At 41.2% G+C, this 18945-nt stretch overlaps 1 protein-coding gene across 1 annotated transcript; it reads right to left on the bottom strand.

Annotated features, from left to right (window-relative positions):
* Positions 1-11222: 11222 nt before the first annotated feature.
* arrdc3a (arrestin domain containing 3a) lies at positions 11223-18573 on the bottom strand. Its single transcript, XM_061037972.1, has 8 exons — positions 18041-18573; positions 16033-16114; positions 15778-15925; positions 15520-15622; positions 15144-15400; positions 14482-14638; positions 14255-14397; positions 11223-14159 (listed from the first exon to the last, which is right to left on the bottom strand). Exons 1-8 carry the CDS (start codon positions 18318-18320, stop codon positions 14091-14093), a joined length of 1239 nt encoding a protein of 412 aa, XP_060893955.1. The 5' UTR covers positions 18321-18573; the 3' UTR covers positions 11223-14090.
* Between the last annotated feature and the right edge of the window lie 372 nt (positions 18574-18945).

Below are 18945 nucleotides of genomic sequence, written 5' to 3'. Positions count from 1 at the left end.
CAGCAGTTCTTCTTCTGCAGCAACAACAGCAGCAGCGTGAGTCAGAGCAGCCGGCCTGATCAGGTTCTGACTGCATGAGAACAATATCACTTATTGTTGTGTGTGTGCCTGATGAAATGTCAACCTTGAGGCAGACAGGCCCGGACCTGAGGGTGGACAAGCTGACTGTCCAACAATGGAGTTACTGTGATGAAGATGTGAGGATATTTTCTGAACATATACCTGCTGTGTTCACAAATCAGCTCACATCACTTTATGAGATTTCACTAGGGGATATTTCCTTTTGTTAGTACCTTGAACTTGTTTACCAGGAAATGCTCATTCAGAGTTAATAATGTGATCTTCTTTTTATTCCGCTCGCCTCATAGGTCATATTGTTTACAGTCTCCCACCTGTTGTTACACAGGAAGGCGCAGGGGGTAACACAGGGAACCACATGCTGTGTGTGCTATTATTACCATTACAGATAGCTGTGTAGGTGTTTCATCCGACCGCAATAAGAAACTGCAAATGTGCTTTTGTCAACACTGAAAGCACCAAGAAAACAAACACTTTATGAATGGCACAGCAACACATAAAGAGAGATTAAGTTTTGTTCATCAATATTATATGTTTTTTTACTTAAATCAGTCATTCGCTCTCCTGAATTAGATTGAGTTTTGACTTGGAATCTTTTACACTAGTTCAGCATAACATAAAGTTTGCAGTACAGATGACAATTCAAGACTTTTGCTGGCTTTTCCTGCACTGAACCTGTGCAAGAAAACCTTAACATTGGCCCTGAAGATTCCTTCAGACTAATTACTGCCTGAACAGGCTCAAATCGATACTGATGCATTTATTTGACTCACTAAAGCAGAAAAAAAATGGAGGATAAATGGAAATAAATTAAGTGATAAGGAGGTAGGATGAGATTTTTCATTAGAGGATACCACATGTGCCCAGGACAAGATCGACAAAGAGATAATAGGCGTCATAGTTGCTTTGAAAGTCTTAAATCAAACTGATTTTCTGAATGTCAGTAAGGGATAATGTACAGTGAGATAATAACAATAATAACAACCTGCTCACTATACATTATTTATTTATTCTGTTAAAAAAATAGTCTGTTGGAATCTACAGTTGGAGCTGCATCCATAGTGGTGGCTAACTCAGTGACCTTTCTAAAATGGGCTAAGCTGTTTTTACTCACATTAAGAACATTTACACTGATGTTGAAGCCAGTACACTCAGTGAGTATTTTCCATTGAAAATACTTTAAAACTGAAAAAAAAAAGAAAAAAAAAAGACTATTTTAATGTGTTGATGTTGTGTTTGGACCACATTTCACCGGGAAACCTGCTTCTTTTACAAGATTCGGTGTGCATTTGTTTGTGTGAAATTCTGAACCTGTCAGGTATCAAGTAATTATGTCAGCACCCAGGGGTCTGTCAGTCGAGGTAGTCAGAGTTGTGCAGATCAAGTATCTGCGAAAGCACAGTCTTCTTCTTTTTTCTTTTCTCCTTGTAAAGTCTCTGAACCTTCTTTTTAACATCACAAGGCCCCTGAGGCACCAAGTTAATGCTTTTTGTATGAAAAATAAAATGAGCTGAAATGAAGTCTGTGCGTTGACAGGAGTCCGTCCGACACTGCAAAGTGAAATTTAACAAACGTCATCATTTCTTTCTCCATTTTAATAATACAATTAACAAGTTATCAAAATTAGAAACAAAATTGTGTTTCTGACACATTGATGTTAAAATCGTATTTTTAGCAGTTGAAAATTGTTGTCTTTGATTAGATCTGATTTCAACCAAATCTTTACATCTAAATCCTGGCTAGAGCTCACTGCGAGGGTGAATCAATCTGAATTAGTCAGCACAGCACTTGATAGACTTTTTCTGTCTGATCACTGACGGAGTCTGTTGATGTTTTCTTTTTCATTCATCAGTCTTTAAATCACCACAGTATCCCATGGCATGTTCCATTATTTGTCCTTCATGTGCCATCTTTAGTTTGGTGGATTTCTCAACAAAAGTAGTGTACAGTTTCTGCATATTTTCTCTGCTTTCCTCCGCTGTTATCCTCTCTTTGCTCCTTTTCTCACAGTAAACATACCGACATCAAATCAACTGGACTTCTTTCAGCGGATTGATATGAGTACAGTTAGTCCTCCACAGTCTGTGATTAGAGCCGTGTCCCTGGCAACCATCTGCTCTATGGTTGGTTTGTTCTTCTTAACAGCGGTCTGCTCTCAAGGGATGGCAGACTGTTACTCTGTGTTATTAGCCAATCAGAATCAAATATTTGAAACTGCCGTTTAATAAAATATCATGCCAAGAGCTTGTTTTGTGCTCAGAAAGTTTGAACACATCACATCAACACATTACTTTGACATTACCATTCATATCTCCCACTGTCTTCATCCACTTCGCTGTGAGAAAGCCAAGCACATGTTGAGCAGACAGAGAGTCAGAAGACGATTGCTCTGATATGTGTCACACATTCCTTTCTGTCTGCTCAGCTCACAGTGACGATCAGCGGCGCTCTGTGCAGCACTCACTGCTGCAGCTCGGCTTATTTGGAGGGAAAAGAGACCCGCTGCCAAAACTTGACTCAGTTAGTGAAATAAGAGAAGCCTTCTAGTTTTTCTTTCTTTTAGTTTTCAATGGACAGTCAGAGAACTGGCGCAGACCAGACCTGACTGCTCTTGTCCTAAAATGACTCTTGAGTGTGTGAATTCTTGGAAAATAGGAGGGTTCAGAGAAGCCTTTAAAGCCTGGAAGAGAAATGTTATAGCCTGGTATGACTTCAAACTAAAGAAAAGATAAAGAACAAAGAAAGTGAAAAGTTGCTGAAAAAAATGCAGTTTAAAAAACTAAAGGAAAGAAGGCACTGCAAAGATTTTAAACAGCTTCTTTGAACGTAAAGAGGGGCCTCGCTCTTGCTGATTTGGACCACGTGGAGGTTGAAAGTGTGTGTGCGTATGTGTGTGTGTGTGCAGTCAGATGTTTGAGGAGGGTGGTACTATCAAAGGTGTGGTCCATCCCCCTCTTTCTATTGGCTGATCCCTGTCAGCTGAAACTCTCAGGCCACGCCCATTACAGGACCCTCATGACTCAGTGGTGATTCATCGCTCAGAAAGGAGAGGAGAGGAGAGGAGAGGAGAAACTGAAAGACGGCATCTACGACTAAGAGAATGAGTGGAAAAAGAAACAAAAAACGAGGACAGAAAAATCCCCTATAACTCCACCGGATCGTCTGTGAAAAAGAAAAAAGTAAACATGACATTGTATGATTTAAGTTTTGATCAGTCTTCAAAAGCCTCTGCTGACGCCTTCTTTCACATCACTCTGTCTCTTCTTAGTTTTTGTACAAACGAAAACAAAATGAACAGGCTTTAAAGAAGACTCAAGCTCCTCACATCATCATCTCTAATTAAAAAGAGAATGAAGAAAAACTTTTACACAAGTTTTGGTTTCATGCAATCAATCTGACACAGATAAACAGGTTTTTGTAGAGAAAATATATTTTGGTAATACATCTCAAGCAGTACAGAAGAGATATGTGTTAGTGAGAGTGTTTCACTTGTTGATCATTGTAACACTGTTGCCGCAGCGTTCTCTCACAACAACATTTCAGCAGCTCCCACTTTTTCATGATTAATGTCTTTTGTGGCTTTCATTAAATTTTCATTGAGACACAAGATAGAGTGTTGCAAGGGGACAATTTGGATGCATAACTTGGCTGTAGAATGACAGTGTGTGTTTTTGTGTGTGTCCCCTGTGGGTGTTAATGTGATCTCGCTTCTCATATAGCCACCTGGTCATTCCTGTCCATTCTGCTGTATTCAACTTTACAGAGAGCAGCTGGGCTGAGCGACCATGTTGTTTACATGTAGGTCTTACCCAAGGAGCAAATACAGAACTCTGGGAAAGGCCCGCAGGTCCAGATCAGACCGGACAGGCAGACAGACAGACGGATGGAAACTTATGGAACATGAGCTGAAGTCCCAGGATGTCTGGGAACCAGTTTAGGAGGATAAATCTAAGTGGTGTCAGCAGTGTGCCATGCTACACCTGAGATGTTGCTAAAATGTTGGATTGGCCGAGTGGTTTTTAATATTATGCTCCATTAATAGCTTTCAAACTGTCTAACATAACACCTTGCAAAAGATGCCTCTTGAAGGTCGGCAGACTTCCACGCAAACTCTTGAGATGCTGATAAATAACAGATGAGTCAACAAACTGAGAAGCCTTAGGGAAGATTTTACATACAAAAAACAATCTGGATATTTTTTGTTTTCCTGTTTTACACCTTTTATAAAAACTGAAAAAGAAGAACAACTGATTGAGGAGAGGAAAGCATAGTCACTCATCTTAATTGTTTACAGAAACACTGCTGCTGCTGCTGCAGGGTCAAACTTAATGTCAGATCATATATAGATGAATCAACAGCAAGTGTCCCCGTCCTATTTTCAGCAAGGCCAAAGAGAAGTTTTAACGAGTTCTCCTCACCGTGAAAAAGGTTTATGTCTTAATGGTGCAACAGCAGTGCTAAAGGCTATAAGGATATAAACCCAAAATAGACAGAGTACCTCGAGCCATCAACACACATCCTTGGAAACAGTGACTGGGTTACTTTAGTCTGAAAAAAATCAAAAGGAATAGTTAATTTGTATGAGGGACTTTACAATAGGAAGTGTATTAACCACAGGAGATGCTGGTCAGCTAATATTAAAAAAAAAAGAACTGTAAACAGGTACACCCCCCTCTTAAGCTATACAACTCGTCCAGTATAACCGTGTGGATAAGGCCCCCATGCTATTCTGGGAGTCAGTGTGCTATCACCTACAGGGTGTTCAACATAGGGATCTAGGTTAGAAGAAGTGATCATGTGATGTTTGGAGCCTCAAGTGTGAACAACACGAGTGGTGGCCTAGAAACTATATAGGCTGAATGCAAAGGGCGAAAGTTAGACCAATACAACAGACAGAAAGTTGCCAGTCAGGGATGATGTGCCGCAAAGAAAACATTTCTATTACGAGACAAAGGCTGCAGGTTCGGAATACGTTGCAAAAAACGCAAGTTACTGACAATAAACATGGTTTAGTGCTTTAAGAATAAAAGCCAAAAACATATAAACAAATGCAACATAAAGGACTGTATATCCAGTATATTGAGTCTGCTCCAGTCTGTAGGGGGAGCTAAAAGGATCTGGATTTAGGTAAAACACATTTTCCATTGTCGGCTCCCATACAGGCAGCTAAAGCATGATCATCAGAAACATCTTGATTAGGGGTCAGAAATGTTCAAGTACATTCAGAGGGTAAAATAAAATAACATTTCTCTAGTAAGCAAACTCAAAATAAGGAGTGAGGTGTGAGGGAAACTGGGAAGTAGTTTTGCAAAGAATGATCGAGTTGTTGAGACAGATGTATAAATTGTGGGGAAAATAAAGGAAAAAACTGTATTTTTGAAACAGAACTCATACTCTGGTAGGCTCAATGCTGTGTAGGCAAGATTGAAGAGGACTATATATAATTTACCTGAGACAAAAAAGTGCAACCAGTAGGGAAGAGGGTGCCATGAACTGGAGATTACGAGAGCAGGAAAGAGGTGATGGAAATCCAGAGATAGAGAGTGGAGGGCCGGGTGAATGAGGGGTGATAGGGTTTACAGAGATAGGGTGAAGGATGGGAACGAGGGTGACAGATTGGACGTTGGGGAGGCAGAGGGGTGAAATAACAGTGAGAAGTGACTGAAAGGCCTGGACTTACTGCCAACCAGACAGCCCGCCCTCTGCAGGCCCCGCTGCACCTGTTGTTTTTCAGGAGCGAGATGCATGAGCAGGGTGGGGGTGCAGAATTGGAAGGGAAGGGGGGGTTTCTTTAGCTCTCTGTGACTCAGGAGAATCTGAGCAAGTGCAGAGAGAGAGTTAAAGCTGAGCAGGGACTTTGAGGGGAGGAGGGGAGGAGAGGGAAGGGGGTTAGCTTTGCTATGAGTCAGCCATGGCTAAAAAAGGAAACTGAGCAACTTCCACAGGGGACCGACAGGGTAAAATAAAACAAGTGGTGAAACAGCACTCCTCAGCCTGGCCTCTTCTCCCCTTGCAGCCGAACATAAGGTGACTGACCGGAGAGAGAGTTGTATAAAAAACACACTCAGTCTGACCTTGCATAATCATGCTGCCTCCCATTTAGATATCATGTTCTATATGCTCCAAATAGAAAATGTAGCACTTACATCAAACTAGGAAAGGGACTTTAAAGTAACAGGGATCTATCTCACTTTCAAAGAGGCAGATTATATTTAAACACAGCAATAAATGCCTAGCATTCATAGATTCACCATGTAACAAGGCATTAACTGCAACTGTTTATTGCGTCTTTTCGAGGGCTACAACAGACTTTCTCCCACTCCTCTATGTTCTGCAGCCAAATCCGTGTGTGACATAACAGGAGAGGGTGTCATTGGTGAATATCTCTCGCATTCCTCCCCTCCAGCTCTGAGAATAGTGCAGCAGCTCCCTGCACTCTCACCACAGTTAGGAAATGCAGTCATTTGAGTTGCATGTCATACCACAGCTTTATGTTGTGGGTTAAATCTTGAGCATGTTGGTAGTGTCAGGCTGACGTTGTGTTTTCTCCTTGTGCCTGTGTCGTGCAGATTAACTAATGCATCATTTCCTTCTGACAGGATGATGATAACATAGACTTGCGTCATGTAGCGTTGCAACAGGCATTAGAGCAGATTTGCCTTCAAATATGGAAACTTTAGGGATGAAAGAAACAATATGGATGCATAAAGAGCTGCAGATAATGAATGCTGGAAAAAAAGTCTCTTATACTCTCTTACTTCCAGACTCTTTAGGGCAGGATTTACTCACAACTCAACTTAGGTTTCACAAGCATTAAAAGATTAAGAAGTCCCAGTTGAGTACTTAAAAGTATATTCCTCTGGACAATTTAAATGACACCTTTAATTATCTCTTTTTCCTTGAACCTGACCCTTTTCTTGAACTTCATCTATTTTTATCTTTTGCTAAAAGAGGTGCAACTGTGCAGGACTTCTCCCAACTGTAAACAGCAAGGTCCTGAACTTGTGCTGCTACGTAAGGGTGTGTGTATTTGTGTGTGTGTGTGTGTGTGTGTGTGTGTGTGTGTGTGGTGGAATGCTGATCATGCTGAGACTCTGGTATGGCAGGGATGGGAGTCCTGGCATGGGAACATAGCACAGTGTCACTCCAGCTATCAGGTTCCTATGCTCACTAAACATGGAGCGCTGCAGCAGCAGATACAGCTCCACTGAGGGCGTTTAAATGGATTTTGAATTAGCACCATCATCATAAATTACATGCAGTCTGACTTTAAAGGCTGTTGTGCTCATGCTACTGCTAAACACAGAGACCTTTCCTTTGTTCTTTAAAAAAACAAAGTTTTATACATTTTAAAGTAAGCCTCACAGCAGCAAGGTGAGGTCAGACCCAGAGCAGGAATCTGACATCATGTCTTTTGTAGAGGGGCCTCAGTCAAGCCCTCCGGAAATATATAAGCGATGGATGCACTTTGTCATCATTCATTTAAAATGTTTATGCAGTGAAATGCAATGTGCACACATGTGTAGACAAAGACAGGCAGGGACAAAAGGTCAAGAGGAGGGTCATCTGAATGCTTTGCCTTTGGTTACATAATATGAACACCACAGAAAATAGGTAAGTTGGCGCCTTATCTGTATGTTATGGTAAGTTATTCTGTCTTTAAGCCGTCCAACGCGGTGTGTTCAGTGACAGTAAACAACTTGTTCCCTGCAAGGTCGAAAAACAGTCAGGCTTTTCAGTGGCAAAAAACAGCAGCCTCTGCTGACAGCCCCCTCACGCACAAGTGCTCCAAACTGGAATGAACCAGCTGCCGAGAAAGATCACGAAGAAAAGCCCTTGAAAGAAGAAAGAAAAAAAAAAACATGGCTCCCCCCTCCGCCTCCATTCAGTCTATCTGTAGCTCTATCTCTTTTTTGTTCCGATGAGAAACACAGAGCAAGTCTGTGCTCAAGCAGATGGAGAGCTTGCTGCTGTGTGTGAGCATGTGAGGGGATGTTGGTAAAGGATGATGGGAAAGTTTATGTCTATAGTATCTGGTGTTTACTGTTCTGGATGGATATTTTTTGAAAACCTTTACCACTCCAACTCAAAAGTTGTTTTTATATTATTACTTGAGTTGAATGTTTGACTTTCACTGTGAAGAATGATGTGAGAAAATACTTTTCTTTCATTACAGCTACACATTTAATAACATCCTATATCCGATTTAAAATGCATCATACATATTTTTGATGAATACTTAATGCAAACACAAATATGAATATTTATAAGTGGTTAAACCACTAGACTCACTTTAAGTAATAAGCATAACTCCCAAAACTGATAATTAGTTTGTAAAAAATGTAATAAGTGATTAAAATTAGGTAATATAACAAAGATAGCCCATAGAGTGCTATATATCTGGCAGGGAGTCTGTGACCTGGTCCCAGTAAGGCTTTTCTTTTCTTTTCCCCCCACAAGTCAAACTTAGAAATAAGGTTGAATCAAGTGTGTTGAAATTTCCTAGCTAGAACAATTAATGATTAACACAAAGCAGTATCACATAGATAGACGCATTTGTTAATGATAACTAAACAGCAGCTCAATTCTGTCAATTATTCAAGTTATTAGTTACAGAGGAGAGACTACATCTTTAATGGGTCAACTACTTGACCAGGAAGTGTACTGCGTTGCTTTAAAAAAAAAAAAAAAATTGTCTATTCCATATGTTTTAAGGACTTTATTTCAGTGTAATTATGCCAGGAAAGCTGTCAGTTATCTTTGTTCCTGTAAAGTGATGGGCACATTTGGATATTCTACTTTCAGAACTGTAGTAATGTTGGATGTTTCATTGTTTGGGAGAAAGCTTGTGCTCACTGGATGCAGCCTCAGCACAGAGATGTGTGTGTGTGTTTCTATTATGTCACAGTGATGATGTGGCATTGGCAAACAGGGGTATGAGAGGGGGGCCTCTGTCCAGCCCCCTTCCACCCGGAACGTGCTTGGTCACAGCATGGCTGCCGAGAACCTCTGGATAACAGGGGGCTTCTGGGTAGCGGGATTAGCTGGTGAGAGGAAACAGCTGAGGCCTGTGTAGTGTCAGCACTCCCTAATCAACACACACATGCATGCTCGCACGCTGCCCCAATCTATGCTCTCCCTCAATAATCCCCTTCCCCCTATTTTTTTTCAATCCACAGGGGTCAGACACCCACAAAGGACCGGGCCCACCAAAGTCAAAAGGGTCCGAGGGGCGATGGGGATTTGGGGAGAAGGGGAGGAGACAAAGGCATAGTGAAGCGCATGGTCAAAGCTGACAGAGCTGCTGAGTCATCGCTGATGCTGGCTCAAACTGATAATGTGCAAAAACTCACTATAAAGCCGTTGACCTATCACTTTGTGTTTAAATAACCAGTTTTGAGTAAAAATGCCAGCACACTAGAGTTCCTGCATCACAGAGGATGCTCAAGAAGTGCTAGGTTCAGTTATGTAACAGCAATGACTTCTGTGCTTTTTTTGTGCATTTATGGCAGCTTGACCTTTCAGACACACTGAACCGTAAAGTGCTTTCATTCACATCACGGCCCGATCGAATTTACTGAGTTCATGCTCCTATTTTCAAAGAAAATCAATTAGTATAAAACCGGACTGACGTAATATGCAAGTCCATATACGAGTCAAATTGATTGACTGCTAACAAGCAGATTGTCGACTATTATAAATAGGTCATGTGTTGACAAACTGGTACTGGAAGAGAGTAAGCCCATTTAAAGATAGAAAGCTGCATACTTTGCAAGTTCAATGTTTAAAGTTGTATTTAAGTAAATATTGACTTAAGCCTGAAACAAATCAAGCTAGATGGATCTATGGATTGGAAATATTTATGAAAATGCTGAGCAAATGTTAGCACATTTGTGAAAATAAGACTTGAGTGAAAAAAACAAAGAGCTGAAAGTTAAAAGTAAGTGTTCAATACTTGAGCCCTGTGTATTAGAAAGTACAAAAACACTTCAGATAATTATTAATAGATGTCTCCTTTATCCGTGCTCTGCAGCAGGCCACCATGTCCTATCGTGTGCATGCATCTTTAAACAGGAATCAATAAATCATGTTGAGTTTTTTTCACTATATGGCGACCTGTGACTACGGTTCATTTGGCCTGTGGCCATCAACTCGTAAAACGTGTCTCAGAGACTTTCCTCGAGAGGTGTGCTCTCAGTTGCACATGCTCCTTTTTTAACAGTCAAATTATGTTTTGGCTTTTTTTAATGACAATCTGGATAATAAGTAGCGTCTTGTTTTTCAAAAATGTTAAGTGAGATTCAAATTACTATTCCTGCTATAACTCATACACTTTCAAAACTTTTAGGAACAAGAGCTTTTGAGACCTTATCCATATATAAAACCAAATGAGAAGATAACATCAAGTAGGACATTTATTAAGGTATGTATAATATTTTAGTCTGACTCACAAAGGCCTGAAGCAGTAGCATAACTCAGGTCAAAGGCACTTGAGCAAAGATGAAAACAGCTTTTCTCTCTAGCCTTTCCTCTTCTTACTTGAGGAATCCCCGTGTTAATCCTCTGACACACATACAAGCAGGATGAATACATAAAACCAGGGCCTTGTGGGCAATGTTTGGCTACATTTTTGGGACAATAAGAGGTATTCCTGTTCTGAAGGGGGGGGGGGGGGGGTACCATGTCTGACACCCTGAAAACAAACTGGAAATATTAGTAAGGTGTAAATTATAAACAAATTCTTTAAACTTGCCCATTAAGGTGAAATAGAAGTAGACTTTGAAGTAAAAAGTTTTGAAACTGTACTGGCTTGCAACCTCTGCCATCCAAGACAAGCGCAGTTCTTGAACCACCTCCAGGGGCAGTATTGCACTTTTAGAGAATAATCTGTGGTCGACAGGGTGGCAACCTGTGTGTATCTGAACTTTACAGTCTATGATGTGAACTGAAGCTGTCATGACCCAAATAGTTTGGTTTTCTAGCAGGGTACACAGGTTCTCATAAATCATTTACAGCTTACAGCATTTAAAGTCTTCTCGGGGTGTGTTGTTCAAATTCTGTCGTATTAACAAAACAACAGTAAATGTATTTGGTGCACTGTGTAATTATGTGTAATCATGCACAAAGTAAAGCATCATAGCCCATTGGTCTTTTGAACAAAATGTTTATTCAAATCAAAAGGAAGAACTAGAGAAAAGGTTAAATCATTCAGAACATATTCATAGAATATCTATACATCGTCATGACTGACAGACAAAGAGATAAAAACAAACATATCAATGGAGAATAAAGAAAATTCAGTGAATGATATTGCACCTTGTTTCTAAAATGTTTCAGATCCTGAGGCCCAGGTTCTTTTATCTGTGAACATTTCAGTTCCTGCCTTTTTGAGAGTCAGGAGTTTAGCTTAGTTTTGACACTGGACTACTATCAGGGCCAAGCACATGGACTATGGAATCAACCAACCTGAAGAAAAAAAAGTAAGCTTATTCAATGCCGTGTAGCTTGATTCAGTTTCCCTAAGATACGATCCAAAAAAAAAAAAACCCTAGCACAAAAAAAAAGAAGAAGAGGATAGAAAGAAGAAGCGGTTTGTCTACTACCACATATCGTCTACGTGTCTCAGGGAGGAGCGATGCTGATCAACAGCTGCCACCCCCCAGGTCTGAGGGCGACTAACTCAGGAACAGTTACTTGTTAAACTAGGAAGCAAAATATATCAATGCCCAGAAATACAAAGTAAACGCAATAATAGTTCAAACAGCTCAGCAGAGAGAGGCCTGTCTTGGGTGTCATTTTTCAACACTTGCTTCTAAAGGACTTTTTTTTTTTTTTCCTCTTCCCTTTTTGTCCTTTTGAATAAAACATGGAAAGGTCTAAAAACATACACACGAGTCAACATAGACACTGAAAAATGAAGACTCATGATCAGGTCTTTTCTGTGTCAAGGCCACTAAGATAAGATCACTTTACTAGTCTGCAGTATTTCAGAAGCTGTTTGTTTAGTTTCAGCTGGATCTCGATAGGAGCGTGCATACACACATAACACACACATAACACACACACACACACACACTGGTGTCAGCTATATTTAAAATGTAAACTTAAAAAAGTCACTAACTTAAAAAAAAATTAAATAACGGATTAGCGTCCTACACAAGAAGAATCCTCTAGTATAAATGTTTTTATATCCAGACCTTCACCATTGAATGTTTTTTTTTTGTTTCATTTTCTTATCAAAAAAAGTGCTGCTTTTCTTTTTTTATGCTGACTATGCAAGTCCTCTGTTGCAGCTGGTCGTATGTGTTGAATGAGTTAGAAAACCAATGTATTACTCATGTCAACCTACTACTACTTGTTCTGACCAGTCTCAACAGAGGTTTAACAAAGTCCCCAGCTTTTCGTTAGAGCTGGGTTTGCTCCTTTTACAAGACACAGGAGCAGAGTTGTTTCTCCTTTTTTCATTTCATTCCTTTTTCAAAGCATTCTGGCTTCACTGGTCTGGTGAATTCTAACTGTTGGTTGGATGAACAGGGCGAGTGCAGCAGGACAAAAAGGGAATGTGATCAATCTCAGAAAGCTGCCTTGCTTTTCCGCTGGTCTTTTCTCACGATTTGTTAGTTTAAAAAAAAAAAACTCATTTTCTCCAACAGTGCAATTTTAAAGGAAACATACAATATTTTTTTCCTTTTTTTTTTCTCAAACCGTTTGGCAAGTAAGAAGACCACCTGAGACAGTGCTTTTTGGGCAGTTATGCAAGCCTGGCTTGCCCTGAGATTAGGAGTAGAGGGGCTGCAGGTAAATAGGCAAGTCCCTCTCTAACGTACCACCCTCACTGTTACAAACACACTCACACACACACGCACACTCACTCGTATCTCCTCAGTTACAATTTTAAGTGGCAAATGCACGTCTGCAACCCTCCTAGTCCAAATCCAGAGCAACCTCAACACAAAAAAGATTCAAAGCTATTCTATGATTGAAGCTAAGTACAAAAACAAAACAACAGAACTCAACTAAAAGAGGAGGGAAGCCACACCTGTATCCAAGCCGAGGAGGCAACAACTAAAAAGAGCTTCCAGATGGAGATCATGTGCTGCAGTTGTAAAAGTCCAGTCTAGTTATAAGTCACTGAGGAAATGTCATAAGGAGAAATTAAATTCTTAAACAGCTTAAAGAAAATTCAGTGCATTGTTCTTGTCCTTTTCATTGTTTTTTTTTTTTTTTTTTCAAAAATCTGATCCTGTTCTCAGCGTAACTCAAATATGAAAGTCTCTAAAGTTAAGCTTGCAGTCTTCTTAGTCTGGCGCATTACAAGGCTGAAACCAAACGTTTAGTGATTTTTTTTTTCTTCTGCATATTAAAACAGAGCCACACAACTCAAGTAAAGAATAAAATGTGCAAAACAGAATCCCAAACGAGGCAGGAGGACTGAGTCTTGGCTCTGTTGTTGACTGATGCAGCAGACTGCTTTCATTCATATAGGCGACATGTTTTTTCTCTCTTCATCTCATTTTCTTCAGAAGCTTCAGCTGAAGTCTGGACATGACCAGTCCCGCCCTTTGTGTGAGGAGCCATGTCATTATGTGCCACGAAAATAGAAGAATCAGGGGTTAAAGAAGAGCTTGGCGTGGTTGGGCCTGGCTGATTCTTCCTTGTCAGTGTCAATACTGTCACCAGAGCTCACACTGCACATGGGTTATTTCATACAGACTGAATATGTGTTCGTCTGCATGTATCCGCCCCTCAGTCAGCAAACACAGGAAAGAAGTGATGCACCAAACTAGTGACTCCTGTTTCTCTCACTGAGGGAAGGCAGGAACATGTTTGTCCAACCCAACTGAACTGTGAGTGTTTGTCCGAGTCTTTTGTTGGTTGGTTGGATACTTTTCTCTTGATGTCAACAGCGCTGCGTGAGCGTTGTTGCTGGAGAAAAGTAAACAAAGCCGAGCCGTGCACACAGGTTTTCTTTGAGTTCCCCGAGTCAGTCAGGGGAATTTCAGGAATACCATTCAGCGGGATGGACAGGCGTCAATCCTGCGTTCCTCTGTGCGGCTGGCATGATCAGGGTTAGGATCGATCTGGGAAGACAACAGAGAAGTTGGGTTTACTTACTGAATCACAGAGAATTTGTTATTTTGTCTGTATTACACTTTGTTTTTTTTTTTTTGTTTACCTCCGAGTACAGAGGAGGCGGCTGGAAGCGGAACTCATGAATGTAAGCGAATAGAGGTCCATCCAGCTCCTCACGGGCTGCTGGAACATCCAGGCTGGTCTGCCTCTGCTCCTCGGTCACAATCTCTGCATAGCTTGGAGGAGCTGCAGAGGAAGCCACATGTGAGTATTCAAGGGAATTGTACTTATTTATAAAAAGGTGAATCATGACCATTAGAAACAACCTACCTTCAGGCCTCTCAGGCAGACCCATGCCCAGCCAGCTGATGCTGCACTGGCTGCTGACACTGGAGGTACGGGAGCCGAAGGGATGGAGAGGGATGGTTCCAATAACCAGCGGCAGGTTCAAGGACAGGTTAATCGCCCCAGGTATGTCCACATATACCTATGCAAAGACATGAGGACACCACAGCAGGTTAGAATATGCAAGTCATAATGGGGGCTTTAGAGTTTACCAATTAACATGAAATGAAACAGCTAACAGTTATAAGTTCAATCCATACTAGTCAGGGCTATATAGGTTGTGTAGTCATTCAGCATTATGTGGGTCAATGTGTTGAGGTCGACCGCTTATGCAAGGTACAGTCCTCGCTTGGAGCCCGTCTGCTCGCAAGGTAAAGAGGTTATAAGCACCCTCAAGACAGGTGTTACCTAAGATATTCTGAGCTAATGCTCTTAGCAGCATGTGGAGATAACACCTGGTGCAATCCAAGGCCCAGATTTGGCAATGCGAGCTGAGTCAGTTGGGTCCTTCAGCAGGAGAGATACTGGCTTACAAGTAAATATTGATTCTGTACTGATAATAAGGACTAGATTAGACTGTGCTGAAGATATAAACTCCTTTTTAAAGGATCTCCTGACACTGCTACAAACAGAGAGTCTGTACTAACCATGAGGGAGTACTCCACTCTGATGATGCTGCAGTCCAGGATGGAGGGGGAGACTGGTGGTATCTTCAGCATCTTGCCGCTCCATGTCTCTGTTTTGCCCGAGGACAGAGACTCGCCCCGCAGGTTGGCCACCAGCTGCTTGACCTCCTTCATCTTCCCTTTGGCATAGAAGGTCTGGGTTTGGTAGATGGCCGCCTTTGGCACCACCATGCGGGATGAGCAGTTCTCAATCTCAGCAAAGATCTGGATTGACTCTCCTATGGAGATGGAAGGGAAAGAGGAGACGTTAATTACCAATCAATACAGTCATCTGCAGAGTAAATTACTAAAAGATGATCAACAAGGTAAACAGTACTAATCACAAACGTATTCTCACCTGGGGTGTATCCCTTCCTTTCAATTTTGGCACTTAGGGAAATAGGACCTGAGGTGCAGAACCAACAGCAAAGTGTCTTGTCTTTTGTGCCGGCCTGTGGTGACTGCAGAGAAAAAGAAAAGGGGTTAATAAAATGGTTAACAATAATGTCATGGCTACTTTGTTTCTACTAGACGCCGGTTTGACTTTCATTTATCCATTTTCACAACACCTCGGCCAATTTCAAGAAAATTAAAGCATCGTCAAAAAAGCCCGTACCAGCAATAATGGAGTGTTGATGTCAATGTGCTCAAAGACTGTAAATTCTTTTTTGGTCTTCATGGGCAGGAGCCATGGTCTGTGGAGTTCTGCCTTCACCCAATAGCGCACACTGCCATGCTTTCCTTCGAAAGAGGTAGCCAGAGGTCTACAGAAAAGAAAAAGAAAGACAGAAAAGGGTTTAATGAAGAGCTCATGTAGACAATGTTACTGATATGTAATATTTTGACTGTGGCGTAGCATTAGGACACTCACGTCTGTGGAAGCTCGAGGCTGAATGCATACTCATGTCTTCCTGAATGGATAGTGGTGAGACCTTCTTCTGAGTTGTCGTCGTCTGAAAAACAAGGAGGACAATATTCCAAACACATGTATACCATACCTGAGAAAAATGCTCTACGAAGGCATCTGAAAGTCATACCAAAAACACAGGGTGGGGGAGACAAAAGAGAATAAAGGGATTTTACTATCATATCTGTCTAAAATATTAATGTATTGAGAGATGAGAAACAGACCAATGTTTAGGGCACACCAAATAAGGTGATAGTTTAAAGGTGCAAGAAACTAAGACTAAGGGTGCAAGATTGTGCTTTTTTAGAACAAATAAGTAGCTCTTATTATTATGAATAACATGGAAATATAAGCTAAAGGCCTTATGGTGACAACATGGCTCTATGGGGTAACAATAAAATCCTAATCTCTAGATTAACTCTGTCTGACCAACAAGGACAAGTGTGGTTGCATTTATTTCTTACATAAAATAGACCATGTGTTTTCTTCAGAGTAAAGAGATAATAGGCATCGTCGAGTATTCGTCAAAAAAAAATGTTTTTTATTCTTAACATCGAAACTGTAGTCGACAAGCCGGGTATGCTTCTGCCAGCTCAGCACTCCCTCCCCCTTACAGCAGCAGCCGTGTGGTAAACAAGTGCGGAGCTGTCAGTCAAACGGCAGACTACAGCAGGAGGAGACCGGCCTAAACCGGTGTGAACAGCTTCCCACAGCCGCTCTGCTCTGCTCTCATTACGCATTCACTGTGCGACGCCTCAGTCAACTACTACTACAAGCCTGCAGACTTCCCTCTATTGCAACTCACGACTGCTTTACACCAATTAAGCATGTCCACACACATTTTGATTGCGAAATCAATTATTTTAAGTACACGACGTGGCATAAAGATTTAACTCAAACCCCAATCCAGTCTTAAATGCACAGTTATAGCCTAGGTACAGTTCATCCTTAAACACGATGAAATGTCTGACAGTCGAGCAAACAAGCCCAGCTGCCACACACGTTTGAGCTGCTATATGCCAAAAGTATTTCTCCATCCAGTCATTGGCGAATGTGTTACAAGTGGAAAAACAAGTTGAACCCACAGCATTGGAAATACTTGCATGCATTTACACCCCAACAAAAATCGAAACAATCAACCAATGTGAATAAAACGAAGCCATGTATAGGCCACTATGTTTGCAACTGCGTTTTTTTTGTTTCCACAAAACATACGTGTGCAAATAAACATATTTAATTATATAAGTACAGAACAAAGAAACAGCATTGCAGCCCTGGTGCAGCTTTACATATTCCGACTTTTGCATTCAAAGAAGAAGTAGGCTATTCATGTATTTTGCGTGTGCTCGCTTAATTAAAAAGTTGCAGAATATTCTGTCACTCACTGCAGGAGAATGATGTCATTGCCCACACATGAGCACCTCAGCCAATGGCACACGGGCTAGGGCGGGGGATTTGTGCTCTTCTCCGCCCACACCAGGTCTAGTTTTCTGAACAGGATTGAACCGCTTTGAACAATGGGTGGAAACTTAAGAAAAGCTACAAAGAAACAGCCTTTATAATGCGTTTTTGCGACGAGCATCTCCATCAAAGCCGGCCATACGCCACCACAAGTCATTACTCTATCGACCTATCAACAAAAAAATGTATATCATGGTCGTCTTACACTTGAAATACTGTGAAAAACACAATTGCCTGAGCTGCTGTCATTCATTCTGACACCTCGACACAAACGAGTAACTATAAACCTCTATCCAGCCAATGTCACCATATGCAATATACCAACATTATCACGAAAGAAGCTTATGTACCACGTCTCTCTGTGTATATTATAAAGTTATTATGAGCATTTCTGACACCAGCATCCTCCAGTGTATCTGATCCTGAGCCAGCACAAAGAGCATCCTACAGTCAATGTCCTTAAAACTTATGCGACATAAAAATCTAAATCTATAAAAGCACACATGCTTACCTCTCTCATGTCCAATTAAAATATCTTTGTGATTTAGATATTCCACTTCTTCTGTGTAGTTTTGCGTGTAGGCAGTGTTGGATCCAGCGTTTCTCGACTCAGTCCAACGAACTTTTGCAAATCCTTTTGCGTGGATTTTGAGAGATTTCACGCGGATTTCTCCCGTCACTTCGATGACCACCCTCCCTGAGACGCAGTCCCCGCTGGAGAAGACGGGAACATTGCTGTCATTGAGACAGTCGTAGCTCACTGTGAAGCTCTTTACCTTTCCCAGCACCATAGTGGAAAGAGAGGCTACAGAGACCTTGAAATAAAAAAAAGGAGTCTATGAAAAAATAATCTCATGTGAAAAAGAGATGCAGTTTTTAGACACTGATCAGTATCTCTGCCCTGCAAAAAGCAGTAGGCACGATCAGTGGCTTCTTTGCGAGCAGTTCATTGAGATGTGTGATGGCTGAATAACAGCAAAGGATGCTGTTATCATCCGCCTGCCTCTCTGCGAGTTGGTCTCCAGTCAAAGACAAGGAAACCCCCGTAGCTCAGCTCACTTTAAGCGACAGGCTGTGTGAAAAACAACCTTGGGCGCATGCGCAATGCTCAGCTGCCCCCTCCTTCCGCCTTTTGGAACAAGGCAGAGAAGTGTGGCACCGAGCCAGATGACAAGTTTGGTCAAACAGCTGAAAGACTGCACAAAGAAATGTTCACCTCAGTGGTATTGTAAGCGACTTTTTACGGGTTATCTGCTGTTTTAGTGTTACAATACAATAATAGAACTGCACAAAATCGCCTAAATAACTAGTTTTCTCAACCTCCAGGGAATGGTTTAAGGCGTGTGTTTGCCCATGTATCCAAAAACAAATGCAAATATATCCTACGATAAGTATAATTTTCATTCATTATATGTA

Source organism: Labrus mixtus, chromosome 5 (assembly GCF_963584025.1).
Source record: "Labrus mixtus chromosome 5, fLabMix1.1, whole genome shotgun sequence".
Lineage (NCBI taxonomy): Eukaryota > Metazoa > Chordata > Actinopteri > Labriformes > Labridae > Labrus > Labrus mixtus.
Note: the sequence above shows the minus strand (reverse complement) of the source record. Positions and strands in the feature narration are given on the sequence as shown.

Excerpts from the sequence above, each read along its gene's own strand:
- arrdc3a (XM_061037972.1), bottom strand. The coding sequence starts at position 18,320 with ATGGTGCTGGGAAAGGTAAAGAGCTTCACAGTGAGCTACGACTGTCTC. Across the intron at positions 15,623-15,777 it reads TCAACACTCCATTATTGCTG|TCACCACAGGCCGGCACAAA; the intron begins GTACGGGCTTTT and ends TTTTCTCTGCAG. Across the intron at positions 14,160-14,254 it reads CGCCTCCTCTGTACTCGGAG|ATCGATCCTAACCCTGATCA; the intron begins GTAAACAAAAAA and ends TTGTCTTCCCAG.